General features: G+C 38.4%; 12 protein-coding genes across 12 annotated transcripts; 8 read left to right on the top strand and 4 right to left on the bottom strand.

Moving 5' to 3' along the window:
• Positions 1-39: 39 nt before the first annotated feature.
• On the bottom strand, positions 40-1,029 carry SWD2 (WD-repeat containing protein SWD2; the record flags this gene model as incomplete). Its single annotated transcript, XM_056223888.1, has 1 exon — positions 40-1,029. The coding sequence occupies one exon, from the start codon at positions 1,027-1,029 to the stop codon at positions 40-42; it is 990 nt and encodes a 329-aa protein (XP_056077861.1).
• A 225-nt stretch (positions 1,030-1,254) lies between these two features.
• MCO12 (Mco12p) lies at positions 1,255-1,545 on the top strand (the record flags this gene model as incomplete). Its single annotated transcript, XM_056223887.1, has 1 exon — positions 1,255-1,545. One exon carries the CDS (start codon positions 1,255-1,257, stop codon positions 1,543-1,545), a length of 291 nt encoding a protein of 96 aa, XP_056077860.1.
• A 61-nt stretch (positions 1,546-1,606) lies between these two features.
• RAM2 (bifunctional protein farnesyltransferase/protein geranylgeranyltransferase) lies at positions 1,607-2,557 on the bottom strand (the record flags this gene model as incomplete). Its single annotated transcript, XM_056223885.1, has 1 exon — positions 1,607-2,557. One exon carries the CDS (start codon positions 2,555-2,557, stop codon positions 1,607-1,609), a length of 951 nt encoding a protein of 316 aa, XP_056077859.1.
• A 488-nt stretch (positions 2,558-3,045) lies between these two features.
• SPT23 (Spt23p) lies at positions 3,046-6,291 on the top strand (the record flags this gene model as incomplete). Its single annotated transcript, XM_056223884.1, has 1 exon — positions 3,046-6,291. The coding sequence occupies one exon, from the start codon at positions 3,046-3,048 to the stop codon at positions 6,289-6,291; it is 3,246 nt and encodes a 1,081-aa protein (XP_056077858.1).
• Positions 6,292-6,536: 245 nt separating this feature from the next.
• MAK11 (Mak11p) lies at positions 6,537-7,784 on the top strand (the record flags this gene model as incomplete). The annotated part of the gene is made up of 1 exon (XM_056223883.1): positions 6,537-7,784. The coding sequence occupies one exon, from the start codon at positions 6,537-6,539 to the stop codon at positions 7,782-7,784; it is 1,248 nt and encodes a 415-aa protein (XP_056077857.1).
• Positions 7,785-7,992: 208 nt separating this feature from the next.
• Positions 7,993-10,374, top strand: CDC16 (anaphase promoting complex subunit CDC16; the record flags this gene model as incomplete). Its single annotated transcript, XM_056223882.1, has 1 exon — positions 7,993-10,374. The coding sequence occupies one exon, from the start codon at positions 7,993-7,995 to the stop codon at positions 10,372-10,374; it is 2,382 nt and encodes a 793-aa protein (XP_056077856.1).
• Positions 10,375-10,533: 159 nt separating this feature from the next.
• On the bottom strand, positions 10,534-11,349 carry SKA1 (Ska1p; the record flags this gene model as incomplete). The annotated part of the gene is made up of 1 exon (XM_056223881.1): positions 10,534-11,349. One exon carries the CDS (start codon positions 11,347-11,349, stop codon positions 10,534-10,536), a length of 816 nt encoding a protein of 271 aa, XP_056077855.1.
• Positions 11,350-11,620: 271 nt separating this feature from the next.
• Positions 11,621-11,929, top strand: MIN9 (Min9p; the record flags this gene model as incomplete). The annotated part of the gene is made up of 1 exon (XM_056223880.1): positions 11,621-11,929. The coding sequence occupies one exon, from the start codon at positions 11,621-11,623 to the stop codon at positions 11,927-11,929; it is 309 nt and encodes a 102-aa protein (XP_056077854.1).
• A 5-nt stretch (positions 11,930-11,934) lies between these two features.
• URA6 (bifunctional uridylate/adenylate kinase) lies at positions 11,935-12,549 on the top strand (the record flags this gene model as incomplete). The annotated part of the gene is made up of 1 exon (XM_056223879.1): positions 11,935-12,549. The coding sequence occupies one exon, from the start codon at positions 11,935-11,937 to the stop codon at positions 12,547-12,549; it is 615 nt and encodes a 204-aa protein (XP_056077853.1).
• A 216-nt stretch (positions 12,550-12,765) lies between these two features.
• Positions 12,766-14,805, top strand: PAN3 (PAN-complex poly(A)-binding subunit PAN3; the record flags this gene model as incomplete). The annotated part of the gene is made up of 1 exon (XM_056223878.1): positions 12,766-14,805. One exon carries the CDS (start codon positions 12,766-12,768, stop codon positions 14,803-14,805), a length of 2,040 nt encoding a protein of 679 aa, XP_056077852.1.
• A 338-nt stretch (positions 14,806-15,143) lies between these two features.
• On the top strand, positions 15,144-15,647 carry GPX1 (glutathione peroxidase GPX1; the record flags this gene model as incomplete). Its single annotated transcript, XM_056223877.1, has 1 exon — positions 15,144-15,647. One exon carries the CDS (start codon positions 15,144-15,146, stop codon positions 15,645-15,647), a length of 504 nt encoding a protein of 167 aa, XP_056077851.1.
• A 511-nt stretch (positions 15,648-16,158) lies between these two features.
• TCD2 (tRNA threonylcarbamoyladenosine dehydratase) lies at positions 16,159-17,502 on the bottom strand (the record flags this gene model as incomplete). The annotated part of the gene is made up of 1 exon (XM_056223876.1): positions 16,159-17,502. The coding sequence occupies one exon, from the start codon at positions 17,500-17,502 to the stop codon at positions 16,159-16,161; it is 1,344 nt and encodes a 447-aa protein (XP_056077850.1).
• Between the last annotated feature and the right edge of the window lie 283 nt (positions 17,503-17,785).

The raw sequence follows: 17,785 nt of genomic DNA, 5'->3' as shown, positions 1-17,785 counted from the left end.
TCGTTTCATATTTTACTTCCAAGCGTATCAGCGCACTAGTCATTCATCGTAAACGTAAAAATCTACTGTCTCGTCTGCGGTAACAAACATAGAATATTTAGGGTTAAATGCAATTGACCTGGGGCAAGTCTCATGAGAAACACAGGGAATAAATCCTTGTGGTTTTAATATCTTGTTACTTATTGAATCTGAATGATTCCAGATAGCAATCTTACCATCATAATCCGTCCCAAGGACAAATTCACCGTCTGGTGTAAAGCAGGCAGATCCGGAATCTAAAAATTCTCTAATAGGGAACGCTCTTGTCCCTATTAGTTCAAATAATTGTTGACCAGTGAATGCGTCGAAGATCAAGTGTTTTCCCATCGACGAACCAACCAATAAATACTTCCCATTGTTGGAAAATTCTAGTTTATTCCACTGGTTGAAAGACGAATCGTTGATTTTGATTATTAAAAAGGGACCCTCCTGAATCTTCTTCAGGTTATATAGCCCAATTTCAAAATTTTCCGGGTTTCCCAATGCAAAAACGAGACCACTTGGGTCATATGCGATACAATTTGGTACGAGACTTGGTATAATTACTTGCGGTTTAGAAATTTTCAAATCCCAAAGCCTAACAGATTCATCATAGGATGAAGACAGAAAAGTATCATTTACTGGGTTCATCTTTAAGTCATTCACTAAAGCACCATGACCGGAAAAATACCTTAGATATTGGTTCGTCTCTAGATTAAGGTATTTAATATCGAAATTTTTCATCGTGGAAGAGTAGATGCATTCGTTTTGTGCATGCGTGAAGATAGCGGAGTGGCAGCCATATTTCTTAGAGGCAATCGTATCCAGAAATTTGCAATTCGTGGCACTATACAGTTGCATTGTATCGTTAGAAGAAGAGGTCAGCAGAAATTGACCATTATCGTCGAAATTTAATGAGGTTACCGGCCCGTAGTCTTTTTCTTGCGGTTGAAAGCTCTTAACATGTTTGAACTTCAGCAGGCTGGGTTTACTAATGGACACAGTAGTCATTGTCAGTTGAGGTAAACAGAGAAAAGGCGTAGTCGTTTACGCTTTGCTTGTTATATTTACTCTTGTATTTTTTTTCCTTTCTTTTCCATTGCATTAAGTAGCAGTTGACTACAGAAGAGAAAAACAGGTTAAAAAAAAGGTATCAAAATAAGAAACAGTTACAGCTCAAGGGCAAAGTGCAAAGTAAAGGAAAAGCGAAGATTAAAACGCCAAGTACCTTTTAGGATGCTGGGAATGATAAGGTGGGTAGTAGAAGGGACATTGGTAGCGATGCTCCTGTCAGCAATAAGAAGGGAAACGGGCATGATATTTTTTTACAACCAATATCAATTGGGTGGTTGGATCCACAGATATCTGTCCTGGGGAGAGATGTGCTATTCAAGGACGCTAAATATGGCCAAACGTTCGAAGTTTTTCAGGAAGCAATTGAACGAGGATGGGTTTGGACGAATCAACGACAGGGGAACAAAACGAAGGGGGTCTCAGAACAGTAGTAGGTTCGTGGAACTAGACTAAGGCTACGTGCATACACGCTCACACATAAATATATTCGTACAAATAAAGTGCTTACATATAATCAGTTCAGTTTATTTATCTTATGATGCCACAAGTTTTTTCTAATGGGATCATACTTGATTGCTAGCAAGCTATAGGCTTTGACAGCGCTGTCTTGGGTACGTGGGTCTGCACTCCAGTGATTTGCCAGAAATTCTAGCGCATATGAGGACTCGATCTCAGGCAGATCCTGTGGTAAGTCAATTGGTAATGACAATACGCTCGCAATGAAGGAAGTGGCAAACTGGACCACTTCACTTTCCCGTTGAATCTTATTATGAAAGAGCTCTTGGAACCCACGGAAATAGGTCCACGAACTTATATTTTGCGGGACCAATTGGATCTTGTCCATAGTGTACTGGAGCTCATCCGCCAATTCCACTTCTGAAGCCACATCCTTGAAGTTCACCCAGTAAAACATCCTATGAGTCCATGCGCTGTTGTTATAGATGTCCAACTCAATGAGCTTACTGGTATAAGCAAGTTCATGCTGAAAATTGTTGAAGAACAAACAACACCACTTCCTATACGACCAAACGTGATAATTCTTAGAGTCGTCATCAATCATGAGTTTCAGGATGGGCAGTTCTCTTTTAAAAGAGGGAGAGGGATGCAACTTCAAAAGAGATTGTCTATACGACCAGATCTGGTAGTTCTTAGGATTGTTCAGCGTGACCTCATCCAGCCAGTCTAGTTCTTTGTTCAAGTACGAGACGGTATCGTCGGATTCTGTCATCATGTGTCTGGTGATATTGAATCTATAGTTCCATATGGTATAAAACGCCGGCGCCACATCGATCACCTGGGCTGTGAGCTGTAACGCCCTGGCTGACAGTTCGTTGACGCTGATCAAAGCTCTTGCAAGTCCCATCAACTGCTTATAGTCCTCCGTATACATGATCCGGCACAGTTCATCCTGCTGGTCTGTCAGAATGGGTAATGGTTTAATATCTGAATAGTCGTACTGTTCCATTGTCAATGATCCGCTATTTCCCAGCACTCGAGATAATATACCATAGCGTAGTAGTGTTACATTAAGACTGCACCGACAGTTAAGAACCAAATTGTGAGAATGCCAAAAGCGAAACTAGCTCGATGTGTTTTATCACGAGGACTAGTTAAAACGTGGCGCGAGCACTGTTGGACACTCCAATATCGAGGGGAAGCCTCTCAGTACTCTAACACGCACATGGGTAGCAACATGGTGGCTACAGGACACTACAGGACTCTGAAAGGCCTGGCATTATCGGTTATTCTCTCTATTGCTGCTCTTTTCTAAGCTCGTGCGAGGTGACTTTACTATATTCCCGCTTTTTTCGTCTTCGTTTTAACGGCAAGGAGCAACCACCAAGCAGGATGATCGCAAGAGTTGAAAAGGTCAGCGAGAGACATTCATATAACCAAACTGCAGTACTCTAAAGCATCATCTTATTGAATTGCGCTAATAATACATCCATAAAAATGATGAGTGGGACTGGAAACGTTCCCGCGCTGCTTCACAGCTACAACACCGATATACAGCGTAACGGTGGGACTCCGGACTTGGATCTGCTAGAATCAGAATTACTGGATATTGCTCTGCTTAACCCTGTGTCCTCTATGCAAGACCCCGGTTTGTTATCTTCCAACCAGGAAAAAATAATGGCGGCAACAACCATTGCACCCGTTAAGGAAAATGAAGAGGAGCTGAGGGATGATGTCCAATCTCTGCAGGGATTACTTGATCGACACATCCAGTTCGGCAGGAAGCTGCCTCTGAGGACGCCATACGCCAATCCACTGGATTTTGTTAACATTAACCCGCAATCTCTGCCATTGTCTCTGGAAATAATTGGGTTACCCAAGGTCTCTAGAGTAGAAACTCAGATGAAGTTAAGCTTTCGAATTAAAAACTCACATTCAAGAAAAAATTTCTTTCTTCATTTACCTTCTGATTGTATAGCGAAGGACAAGTTTTTCACGAGTTCAGATGATCCTACCAACTTGGCGATAACCAATAAGGATATTAGCGAGAGGACTCTTTTCCTGGACGCATTTCTCTTGTGCGCCTCTAACAGCAACAGTAATAACTATAAACAGACGTACGTTTGTAATAGGTGTACCAACCGAGAGAAAAGAAGAGCTTCAAGAAGGAAGTCCGGCTTAAACGACAACTCCATCTGGCAGAATAACGAAAACAAAAGAGCAATTATATTCAATAGTAAACAACTTTTTATCGTTAGTAATAACGGTTTGGACGGTAGCTCTAACGCTGCTAATTTTGACCTACCGACAAGAATCGTCTGTTACTGCAGACACCACAAAGCGACTAATGGGTTTGTGGTCTTATTCCTCTTGAAGGACCATAACGGCGACATTTTGGCCAAAACAATAACCGATCCTATAATGATCATGGACAAAAAAAATGCTAGCAACACCACTACTCCGACTAGTACAAACAATGCCCAGGTGTCACCGATGACAAATGACACTCGGTCTTTCTCATCCCCGCAAAGTGACTTGAACTTTCCATCTGAATTTCCTATACCTCTAAACAATAAAAACTTCGTTATTTCCTCTAATTTCATTCTTGATGGCAATTGTAATAACGATGACAATAACAATAAAAATGACAACAATTTTAAAAACAATATTAATAATATTACCGCAACAAACAACAATGACAGACACTTTCCGTCACCGAAGTCTTCAAGTGAAGACAGCAACCATTCTTTTTCAGATATTCATTTTTCGAGCAACAACGATAACAATTTCCATCATTCACTAGATTCCTGGTCTTCCACAGGTCGCAATAGCTCGTCGAATCCCGCTCTCACCACGCTAACTAGTGATTTCAGTACGACTTCTGTAAGAAACAGTAGCAAGAGACAGCGTTCGACAAACGAACCCTTTATGTCTACTCCTAGCTCGTTTTCTCGTCTTCCTCAAAACTTTGTCGACTCCTCTAAACATGTGTCCAACCACAGCAGCTTTTCCATGCCCCTCAATAACAAGCCTTCTATTCAACGTGTCATTCCTGCTCAAGGTTCTGTCAACGGAGGTATAGAAGTAACTCTACTCGGCTCAAACTTTAAGCAGGGCTTAATCATCAAGTTTGGCGAAAACATAGCGTTGTCCAGTCAATGCTGGAACGAGTCTACAATGGTAACTTATTTGCCGCCATCATCTAAACCTGGACCGGTATTGGTTACTATTGTGGATTCGAATGAAGCGTCTATGAGAAACAATAGCAATACTAGTATTTCTACCAATAACAGTGGTAATGATATTCTGCATTCGAACAAGTATACTGGTGATAAAGCAATTTTCACTTATGTGGATGATACCGACAGGCAGCTGATTGAGTTGGCTCTACAGATTGTGGGTCTAAAAATGAATGGCAAATTAGAAGATGCCAGAAATATTGCGAAGAGAATTGTTGGCAGCGATTCGTCAACATCAAACAATAATGCAAGATCCGGGACACAAAACATTTCTCCAAATTCATACACAAGTATGATGCGAAACATAAACGATGAACAACTAATTATTGAGGTTATTAGATCATTCAAAAAAAACAATAATCTTTCCACCGTCAATCTATCCATGTGTGATGTCAGAGGTAGAACTTTACTACACCTGGCGGCATTCAATAACTGTTACAGTCTCGTGTCATTACTAATCAAATATGGTTCGCACTTAAACGATCAAGATGTGTTTGGTTTTACCCCATTACATATGGCATGCATCAATGGGGACTTGAGAATTATAAGACTATTGCTAGAATGCAACGTGAATTTTATGAAGAAAACTAAAAACGGCTTCGTTGCTAAACAATTCTTCCTGATGAACTACACCGTTAACAAAACAAGGTACCCTAATTATGAAACCGCTCTGTTTGATGATATTTTGACCAAGTTGACTAAAAGTACGACCGTCTTCGTTCATAGTCAACCATTCGAGAGGAACGCATCCCAATCAAGCTTTAATTCAAGCTTATTTGATGACGATGTTGACCATGAACAAGAAAGAAATTACTTCCCAATAAACTCTTCTGTTCCTACTTCTGAACCACCAAATTGCAATGACAATGCGTCATTTGCGATCATGGATTCGGATTCAGGTTATGATATTAGTGACTGCGAGTCGTCTTCAGATGAGATTGCTTTGGAGTTCTTCAATTCCCATAAAATCAAGGACGCTTCTTCCGAGGATAATCAGCATCGAAAAAGTACTAAAACTAGTGCGGAGCAGGATGATTCTCTATGGAACAGGATGTTAACTCGTCTAAATGACGAACTACCCACGTACGAAGATTTGTTCCCAAAAAAGTCCAAAAATTGGGAAACCGGTAGTAAATCTGTTGAAATTGGGTCTAATTATACTCAAATAATCGTGGACGATCCTCAAACTTCTTCCGAAGATGATGAGTTGGAAGCACTACAGATTGGATTTAATACAATCTCTAAGAAGCAGAACTTTCAGAATGATAAGATGCTGTTATTCTTTTGGATCCCATTGACCTTGGTATTATTAATATGTTTCACATTATCAAAGTTGGGTAAGGATGATGACATGTTTCATAATCTATCCAAAATAGTCCAGGAGTACTTGAGAATTGGGTTAGCCAAGGTTCTATTAGGCAATGAAAGAATGAAAGCCTCTTTCAAAATGCAATTATCGAACTTTCAAAACAATAACATTCTAAATGACATGCGGGCAAATTAAAGACATTCCTTCTAGCTACGTAAGCTTCAAACTATATAGATTCTTTTTCACCACTTTGCATTATTTTTACTTTTTTTTATGTTAATAGTTACCAAATTATATTATTCTTTCTTTAGCTTTTTTTTCATAAGATAATTGAGTTAAGATCAAGGCCGAAAATTTTTCAGCTACAGGAAAAATTGAAAACTCATCGTACCTCATCTCAAGGTTATTACAAGAGCTTAACAAGGAATCTGTGCGTGAAAATGAGTGACATAGGTGGCAAGAACCAATTTCGTATTATTGTGGGCTCATATGAGCACAATATCTTATGCTTGTCTTTAGATATTCCAACGCAAAAGAAAGATGATGTGGCAAAGACACCACATTTTATGCCGGTATTTCATTTTCAAGCTCATTCATTGAGTATTAAATGTTTAGCTGTGTCTAGAAGATACTTAGTTTCCGGATCGAATGACGAACACATCAGAATTTATGATTTGCAAAAAAGAAAGGAACTGGGTACGTTGTTAAGCCATCAGGGTTCTATTACTGCTTTGCAATTTTCGCATCCAGCTTCCTCCAGCGAAGACTCTACTGTTGCGACAAAAGGTAAGAATAGTAAATGGCTATTATCAGCATCAGAAGATCACAAGATCATGGTTTGGAGAGTTAAGGATTGGGAAACAATGGGGAAATTAAAGGGACATACTGCTAGAGTTAATGATATCGACATCCATCCCACCAATAGAATCGCAATAAGTGTTAGTGATGACCATTCTATACGTCTTTGGAACCTGATGACTTTAAGAAACGCCGCTGTACTAAAATTAAGAAAGTACAATACAAACGGAACCTGCGTTAGATGGTTAGGTGCTAAGGGTGATTATTTTGCCGTTGGATTGAGGGATAGGGTCCTTATTTATGAAACTGAATCAGCCAAAGTGTTCAAAGAAATACCTTTTGACAGAAAAACTCTCATGCATCTTGAAACTCACATCCTACCGTTCGATAATAAGGAATATCTTTCTGTCGGTATTAGCGATGGTAATGTTCATTTCTATTCTTGTGAAAAACTATTCGAAAAAGTTGAAGAAAATGGAAAAGACCAAGAAGACGAAAAGGTTGACGAAAAAATCAGCCCATCTTTCTCATTATTAGGCCACACAAACCGTATCAAAGATTTCAAGTTCTATACAAATGAATTTGGTACCTACTTAGTAACCATTGGTTCTGATGGTAAGATTGTTGTATGGGATATGTCTACAAAAGAACAAGTAGCAGTTTATGACTGTGGAGAAAGGCTAAATTGTTTAACATTATGCGACGAAAGCATCGAGAAATACAGTACAATGAAGAAAAGAGGAGCTGAAACAGCCGAACTAGGTGAGCAAAGTGAAGCAGAAAGTGATACCGAAGAAATAAAGAAGATAATGTTTGGTGAGAAGAAGAAACAAAATAGAAAGAAGCAGAAGAAACTAAAGAATAGAAAAGTGTCTGTGGAACTCGAATAAATGTGTTTGTACTCGTATATAGCACACCATTAAGGTATATTATATTAGTTTATATATGACAGAGGCATAAATTATCTTAATCGTTCAAGATGATATATCGATCTGTCTTTATTATTGTTACTGTCATTGTAATTTGTGGAAAGGCTTAAATCATAGCTGATAAAGTCAAAAGTCATAACAGGTTATAAGATAGACAAACAGAGTATTTATGAGGAATCCCATGTCCCCTTCAGAGCAGCACTCGCAACATAATTCTACATTAGCCGCCTCTCCCTTTGTTTCTAATGCATCTGTAGCAAGGACACAACAGAGTTTACCAATCGATGCTTCCAATGATCATCTGCAACCCTGGAACAGAACTAATACGGCCACTAGTCCATATCAGTCATTGGCAAATAGCCCTTTATTACAGAAGTTGCAGGCGAATATTATGACTCCGCATCAGCCATCAGCCAATCCTATTTCCACCACGAGCAATAATGCAAACGACAATAATTTGTTAGCATCCATGTCTAAGAATAGCATGTTTGGTTCTACGATACCGTCCACATTAAGAAAAGTGAGTTTACAGCGCGAGTACAAGGATTCGGTTAATGGAACGCTTGATGATGATGATAATGACAACAATGGTGATACAACTGTGAATACTAATAATGACCGAGAGAACAAACTAGGGAATAATGGGCCACTGACGACTACGACATTAACGACAACAACTACTGCAACTCAACTTGATGTCTCTGAATTATCAGCTATAGAGAGGTTGAGACTTTGGAGGTTTGACGCATTGATGCAGCATATGTGTAGGACAGCAGAATATATTGCTGATAAAGTGTACACTATTTCGAACGATCCTGATGATGCCTTTTGGTTGGGCCAAGTTTATTACAATAATAATCAGTATGTAAGAGCCGTGGAACTTATTACTAAAAACAATTTGGATGGAATTAATATTCTTTGTCGATATTTATTGGGACTTTCCTTTGTGAAGTTACAAAGATTTGATGAAGCTCTCGATGTCATAGGCGAATACAATCCATTCAGTGAGGATCCAATTACAACAGCTGCAAATGCCACGAGCAATAATGGCAGCAATAGCTACACGTCGCAGCCAGTTACTGACGGCGGTATAAAGATGGAATCATCATTATGTTTCCTCAGAGGTAAAATATACTTTGCGCAAAATAATTTTAATAAAGCTAGGGACGCCCTTCGTGAAGCCATCTTGGTGGATATCAAAAATTTTGAAGCTTTTGAAATGCTCTTATCTAAGAATCTGCTAACTCCACAGGAGGAATGGGATTTGTTCCATTCTTTAGATTTCAAAGAGTTCGGTGAAGATAAAGAGATCATGAAGAATCTTTACAAGATCAACCTATCCAAATATATTAATACGGATGATATAATAAAATCAAATGAGATTTTAACGAAGGATTACAAATTAGCTGACAATGTAGATGTCATAAGAAGTAGAATGGATATTTTTTACACACAGTGCAAGTTCAACGAATGCTTGGAGTTATGCGAAGCGGTTTTGGAGAATGATGAATTTAATACGAACATTCTACCAACATATATCGGATGCCTTTATGAATTATCAAATAAGAATAAGCTTTTTCTTCTATCACATCGGTTAGCAGAAACTTTTCCGAAATCTGCGATAACATGGTTCAGCGTCGCCACTTATTATATGTGTCTGGACAGGATAAGCGAAGCACAGAAATACTATTCTAAATCATCAATACTGGATCCAAGTTTTGCTGCTGCATGGCTAGGGTTTGCACACACGTACGCCCTAGAAGGCGAACAAGACCAAGCATTAACAGCATATTCTACCGCATCCAGATTCTTCCCAGGAATGCACTTACCGAAACTATTTCTCGGGATGCAATTCATGGCCATGAACTCACTCAACTTAGCAGAATCTTATTTCGTTCTGGCATATGACATCTGTCCGAACGATCCCTTAGTACTCAATGAAATGGGTGTAATGTATTTTAAGAAAAATGAATTCGTCAAAGCCAAGAAGTACTTGAAGAAAGCGTTGGAAGTGGTGAAAGATCTTGATCCAAGTTCAAGGACGACAATATCGATTCAATTAAATCTAGGTCACACATATAGGAAGCTGAATGAGAACGAAATTGCCATCAAATGTTTCAAATGTGTCTTAGAGAAGAATGATAAAAATTCAGAAATCCATTGCTCATTAGGTTATTTGTATTTAAAAACGAAAAAATTACAGAAGGCCATCGATCATTTGCACAAGTCATTATATCTAAAGCCTAATAATGCATCTGCAACAACGCTGTTGAAGAACGCCCTAGAACTGAACGTGACATTATCATTGGATGCCAGTCACCCACTTATTGACAAGTCGAATTTAATGAGTCAGGCAAGTAAGGACAAGGCCTCCATCAATAAAAAAAGATCTTCATTGGCCTACGACCCCGCCAACATGACTAAAAGGTTGAGAACACGAAATGAGATCTTTGACCCAATTAATGATGCTCTTAAAAGTGGAGGCGGCAATCTCAAAAATGGCACTGCTAATGTCGACGATGACTTTGATGCAGATATGGAGCTGGAATAAGGTGCAAAAAAAAACACAGGTTAGTACAAATATAGCATATATACACATCTAAAAAAAGAAATAAATAAAGAAAAGAAACTAATTTTGGAAGGTAAATACACAAAAAAAAAATGCATGTGTTTCTAGCTCGTTCCACTCCCTATTTCATCAAAATAATATTCAAAATTCTATTGGCATCCCATTCATATCGGTCGACGAAGGGAAAGACCGCGGTGTTTTGTTTTCTTCTTGCGTTCTTTCTTCTTTTCTTCTTGCCGTTCTTCTTTCTCTTCTTTTTCGGTCCTTTTCCTTAGTCTTTTGGCTTCTTGTAGCATCTTCTTTCTCGTTCATATTTATTGAAAGCCTGTTGTTAATATCTATCAAGGTCTGGTTCTCAATCTTCAGCTCTTCTAAGTGACGTTCAAGTTCGGTATTCCTCTTTTCCAATCGATGAACTTTCTTCTTCCAATCCTTGGATTCGACACGTGACTTATGAGTGATAGTCTCTAGTTTTTCTTTTAGTTCATCATAAGAGAGCTCCTTTGTGTTTTTCCTACGTCTTTCTTTCTTCTTTAATCGGTCCCGATCTGACGACGGACTTGTTCCATTAGCATCCTCTTGGGTGTTTACATCACTGACATCTTCAACCTCGAGCATCACAATGTGATCTTCCATATGTACGCTTCCCTTTTTAGGTTTTGATTTGGTCTTTTTAGTTTTGGTCTTTGGTTTGACCTTCAAACTAAGGGCATCCGCGTTTCCTATAATGCCTTCCAAACCGTTTAAAAGCTCATCGACATCCTCTTGTGCAGCCACTATCTGCTTCTTTTTATTCGGTGCGGCTACAGCTGCGTCTATACTAGTTTGTAAAGGGTTTTCCTGATCGTCGTTACCGTTCTTCAACCAATTGGAGTAGACCTGCTCATCCGAAACGCATTTTTTTGGACAGTCGATGCTGTCATCTAGTAGAAACCCCAATAACTCTTCCTTATTCATGCCTGCACGCTATACCTGGATGAGATTAGGCACAATCCTTGCAATACAAATAAAGTCCTCGTGTAATGAACTCTTCATTAATGCTGTATCATGCCAGCAGTAGCACCACTATAAAACCTGATCTTAACACTTCCAGACCTATAATATCGATATTTTTTTTCTTAGCCCTTAATAAATTACCTTTTAACCCTAGGCCTTTGTAGTCTTTTCTTTTTCTTTTCTTTTTTATTAACGAAGCTTTTTTAAGAAAATATAGTGATATTTTAATGCAATGAATTTTCTGTCTTCACCATTAGTTATACACGCTCACCTTCACCTTTTCTTTATTCAGTTTAGTTATAGTATGAATCCACGATTCAGGTTTATACTGAGATACTACTCTTCAAAAAAACCAACCTTTCACGTCACCCCTCCTGAATCTATAGCAAACGCAAACGCAAACGCAGTGCGCACTAGCAACAGTCCAGGCAAGAGTAAACATAAAGGCAAATTGTTGATACTCGTAGGAAGTTTAGCACTCGTGACATCCGTGATTTCGGTAAACTATCAGAAGAACAAACCAATTGAATTTCTTGAATAAGACAAATGACAGCTGCTACTGAATCACAGCCAGCTTTCTCGCCAGACCAAGTTTCCGTAATCTTCGTTTTAGGAGGACCCGGTGCAGGCAAAGGCACTCAATGTGAGAGATTAGTTAAGGATTTTTCCTTTGTCCATTTATCAGCGGGTGATCTTCTACGTGCTGAACAGAGCAGAGAGGGCTCCCAATATGGGGAGTTAATTAGGAACTACATCAAGGAGGGTCTGATTGTTCCTCAGGAGATCACTTTGGCGCTGTTACGCAATGCCATTTCCGAGAACGTCAAGGCCAACAAGCATAAGTTCTTGATAGATGGGTTTCCCAGGAAGATGGACCAGGCCATTTCCTTCGAAAGGGATATCGTCGAAAGCAAATTTATCTTGTTCTTTGACTGTCCTGAAGATGTCATGTTGCAGAGACTATTGGAACGTGGTAAGACTAGTGGTAGAAGCGATGATAACATTGAATCCATTAAGAAGAGATTCAATACTTTCAAGGACACGAGCATGCCTGTTATCGAGTACTTTGAAACTAAATCTAAGGTCGTCCGTGTCCGTTGCGATAAGTCTGTGGAAGATGTATACAAAGACGTTCAGGACGCTATCCGTGATAGATTATAGAGTAATACACGCTATTGGTAGCGGCGATATTATATATATATATAATATATAATATATACATGTCCCTCATTATATTTAGTGTTATGAGGGTAACCATACATAAAACTGAATTATTTGGTTCATGAATTGATTGAAAGAGTAATAACGATTTCAACGGCGGGAACACTGTTTTGGTTATAGTTGGGCCTTCAAGACTGGTCAGACGTACCTTACGCCATGGACAAGATCAATCCTGACTGGGCGAAGGACATTCCGTGCAGAAATATCACCATTTATGGCTACTGCAAGAAGGAGAAAGAAGGTTGCCCATTCAAACATAACGATAACGGTAGCGCTACCATCATTAATGACTCTTCCCCTCTACTAGATATTGCAGAAGCCACCACTCCAACCATGGCATCAGTTCCAAAGTTCAATGCTAAAGTATCCGCAAGTTTTACCCCGATGACGGTTGGTAGTGACTCCTTGGCCACTACAGTTACCACCACCTCCGCTGCTACAAACACTAGTGGGAGCACCAATGTGGCAGCAACTTCCGCTAATTCTTCTACAGTCACTCAAGTAGCTAATCCGGCAGTTAATGGCTCTTTGTTGAATGACAACAATAACAGTAGTAATATAAACATATCAGTACCTACGACTGCTTCAAGTTCAAATTATGATCCCTTCAATGCACCCATTTTCACTCCTTCTTCTACTTCTTCAATACACGCTAATACAAATGCCCCTTCTTTCCCATTCCCCACTATTGCCAATTCTGGCGGCATGAGTATAAGTACCAGTGATGATAATAATAACAATATGAGCATGGCCAACAACGTACCATCTTCTCTGCCACCATCATCCATAGAAGGTAATAATCTCAAATATCCGAGAATTTATCCCCCTCCTCATAGTCTTCTACAGTACCACCTATATGCTCCTGAACAACCATCATCGTTAAAGTCATTATTGAAACCTAATGAAAGGTCTGCTGATCAGCTTTTCATTCCAAACAATATTAGGGAAGATTTAACCAAGAAAAATCTATCGATTTTGCAGGTTTTCCCCTCTTCAGGTAAAGTTATACCAAGTATTGTACAAGACTACTTCAATTTGGTTCCACTAAACTTCAATAGTAACGACTTTTTAAATAAAACTACGCTCTTCAAAGTTTTCTCCAATTATGACGGAAAACCATACGTTTTGAAAAGACTGCCTAATAGTGATAAATCAATGAATCCGAACAAAATATCTAAAGTATATCAGGTATGGTCAAAGATTAATTGTACCAATTTGATAAAGTTTAGGGACATTTTTCAGACTACTAAGTTTGGAGATCTGTCTATCTGTTTGATCTTTGATTACTATCCAAATTCTCTATCTTTGTTTGATTACCATTTTGTTAATTTCCCTAAATTCCCCGTAACCATGGATTATCTATGGATATACTTAGTTCAACTCACTAATGTGATAAATTCCATCCATTCGCAGAATTTAAACATTGGCAACACACTAAACTGGAATAAAGTTTTACTTACTGGTGATCCGGGTAGAATCAAACTATCACACTGCAACTTTATGGATCAATTATTCAATGATGATATCGATGCAGCGGTATCTTCCAGTGGGAGTGCAATGGAAAGACAACAACAGCTGGACTACAGATATCTCGGACAGCTATTATTTAACTTATCAATTAATATTGACAACTCTAATAGTAATATTACTCCAAGAGAGTATCGGCTCGATGAAATAACTCCTCAATTAATCGATGACATGAGACAGATAGATGATAAGTTCAAGGATATACTCAAGTACTTAATATCGGATAGTGAAGATTTAAAGAAGAACACACATGATCTAACTAGCCATTTTTATGACAAGATGTTCATGGTCTTGGAGTCGTCACAAACCTACACGGAATACATGGAGTCAGTCTTATCGAAAGAGTTAGAAAATGGAAGATTGTTCAGATTGATTAATAAGTTAAATTGCATTTTTGGTAGAATTGAATCGAGAATAGACATAAATTGGTCTGAATCTGGATCCAAATTTCCTATCGTACTATTCTATGACTATGTATTTCATCAAGTGGATTCAAATGGAAAACCGATAATGGACTTAACTCATGTATTAAGGTGCTTGAACAAATTAGATGCGGGTATTCAAGAAAAGTTGATGTTAGTAACACCTGATGAGTTAAACTGTATTATCATATCCTACAAGGAGTTGAAGGACTTGATAGAATCCACCTTCAGATCCATCACCCAATAAAAACAAAGCTAAATAATGTAGATACATACATACACACATACATATGCCAAGTATTCGGTAGTATCCCTTTCAATATACCCCACACCATCTTTATATGAAAATTCCCGTACTTCCCCTTCCGATTCCCTATTTTTATAGGGTAATGATTCATCCCTCGTTTGGTATATCTCAAGAGCTCAAAGCCAGATTCACTTCTGCAAAGAGAATGCTGGTGGTAATAATTTTGTGTAGATTATATAATGCAGTTGTAGGTAAACGCAATACAGCCATGCATATAATATTGGACAATGTTTTCTTATCCTGAACCGAAGTAAAGAGTAGAATAAAAAAATATATCGATGTCGGAGTTTTATTCTTTTGCACCAATAGATCAGGATGGAAATACATTCCCCTTTGGCTCCTTACGTAACAAAGTGGTGCTGATAGTTAATGTAGCATCGCACTGCGCATTTACGCCTCAATATAAGGAGTTAGAGTACTTGTACGAGAAATACAAACCATACGGTTTAGTGATCATAGCCTTCCCTTGTGGTCAATTTGGAAATCAAGAGTTTGAGAAAGATGACGAAATTAATAAGTTTTGTCAGAATAAATTTGGTGTAACCTTCCCTATCTTACATAAAATCCGTTGTAATGGCCAAAATCAGGATCCCGTCTACAAGTTCTTGAAGAATTCGGTAAGGGGACAATCTGGAATAAAAATGATAAAGTGGAATTTTGAAAAGTTTTTGGTAGACAGAAATGGAAAAGTGATCAAGAGGTTTTCATGCATGACTAGGCCACTAGAACTGTCTCAACTTATCGAGGAATTGCTGAGCCAATCACAGAAGGAAGATGCTTGATCTACCATCATGAAGTTGGAAAAGGGAAAAGTGGATAGCCTCTTTTACCCTTTGCTATTGCATTAGTATTTGGTAGCTTTGTTATCTTTTTGAACATGTATTTTGTTCAAGAAGCATATGTAAACATAGTCATTTGTTGGTAAAAGAAATGAAAATTCATTATTTAGAGAATGTAATGCAGTCGGTAAGCAGCCAAAAGCGATTGCCTCAGAAAAATAATAGTGTACATATATAAGAATCAAAAATTACTTTCCGATAATTGAGGGTTCATTGATTGATTTGATTTGGAGGTTTCTAATGTTAGCAGTGATTCAAAGCTTTCACAAAAATAAAGGCTTGTAAAAAAAGCTCGAGGAAGTGAATTCGGTATACTACTTTCGATTACTTATCACCAAACATGCGAATGAAGTAGGAAGGATTCTTCTATGGATGATATGAGCTTAAAAGTTGCTGAAATAGGTATGTAATTCTATGGACAAAAAAAATGCATTATATTTTGAAAGAAACAGGATCATCTGAATTGAGAGTAATAAGCTTCTTCTTTAAATCTTTGTGAAATCAACTCTAGAACTTTGGTGTCATAAACATCCTTTAGGCTTTCTTTACCTTTCAAAACGCGGTCTTCGTGTACTTTCTGTTCGTTTTTTGTTAGTACCACCACATTTTGCAGAGAAATAGGTTTAGAAGGATCCCATTTAGATAAGGTTAGTCTAGTGGAGGTACCGCTGATTGGAGATTTACCCTTAAACACCTCTTCAACAAGGTAACTAACATCCTTCAAAGCTAGTGGGATTCGTTGGCTTGATATACCGATCCTGCTCATTTGACCGGCTAACGATTGATATATTCCATCATACACCTTGATCCTATTTTTACCCTCAATAGGTTCTAAAGGTTTATCAGATATATTTGATAGAATCCATGTAGTGATGGTCAGTCCGAATAAACTTGGCATAGTACCTAAAACGGGAAGAATTCTTACGCGGAAATCCTTTAAGGCGCTCAACTCATCAACTTTCCCTCTTTCATATTCTTCATCTGGTAAAGGTAGTAATTTAGCCTTCTTCGGGTCAGGTTTTTCGGCACTAAACACTACAGGGATACCAGACAAGATACCTCTTTTTTTCAGTTTTCTTCTCACTACCCTTGCAAGAGGATCTTCCTCAGTGGTGGCCAAGTCGCCCACATTAAGCTTTGTAGGATCACTCTTCGCGGAAGCACCCATGGATGAAATAACTTTGATGCCATGGTTATAGGCAAACTCGAGCAAATCAACTTTTGTATCAATATTATCAATACAGTCCACGATAAAGTCAGGTGCACCATTTCCAAGAGTTAATCTTTCACCATTTTCCAGGGTCCATAATTCGTTGACTGGATCAATTTCGCACCATGGTGCAATTTCCGACATGTGCCTCTGTAAGCAGTCCACTTTTGGAGTACCGACATCATTTAATATGGCACAGCTGTGCCTATTTAACGAACTTAGTGAAACTTGATCAAAATCAACAACTCTGATCTTTCGGCACCCCGAACGGACCAAAGAGTTGACCACCCAAGATCCAACTCCACCTGCCCCCACAACGACAACGTATTGATTGGATAGTTTTTTGATTGTGTCTTCGCCAAGGAATTCAATATTGTTCTTCAAAGATCGGCGAATAAAGTGGTCATCATATTGGTGGCATTTATCCGTAACTGATTCAGTTTTTTCCCCTTTGTTTTTATTTCTTCGTTGCACAATTGCTGTCCCTTGTGTTTGCCAACGAGCCCAAGCACAATCTGCAATCGTGGTCACTGCAACAGTGAATAGTGCTGTGGCAGTTACTAATTTCCATGTATCCTTCTCCAGCATTATTATTTTATAGTACTTTTAGCTGAACAGTAAAGCTTTACCCAGTACCTTCTATAAGTTTGACGGTTTTTATTAAATATACGTAAACTAAATATGCTCGAAAAATATTATTCGTACTTCAATATTTTTACTAGTCGTTTTACTTGAGATGCGATAGGTGTATTAGTTGGTTCCTCTTTCTTTTTCTTATTTTTTTTTCATGTCATTCTTCCATTCTTTTTTTTCTTCTCTTCCAAAGAAAAAAAATCAATATAATAGAAAACCAAAGAAGAAAAGAAAGGAT

Source organism: Saccharomyces mikatae, assembly GCF_947241705.1.
Source record: "Saccharomyces mikatae IFO 1815 strain IFO1815 genome assembly, chromosome: 11".
In the NCBI taxonomy this organism is placed as follows: Eukaryota; Fungi; Ascomycota; class Saccharomycetes; order Saccharomycetales; family Saccharomycetaceae; genus Saccharomyces; species Saccharomyces mikatae.
Note: the sequence above shows the minus strand (reverse complement) of the source record. Positions and strands in the feature narration are given on the sequence as shown.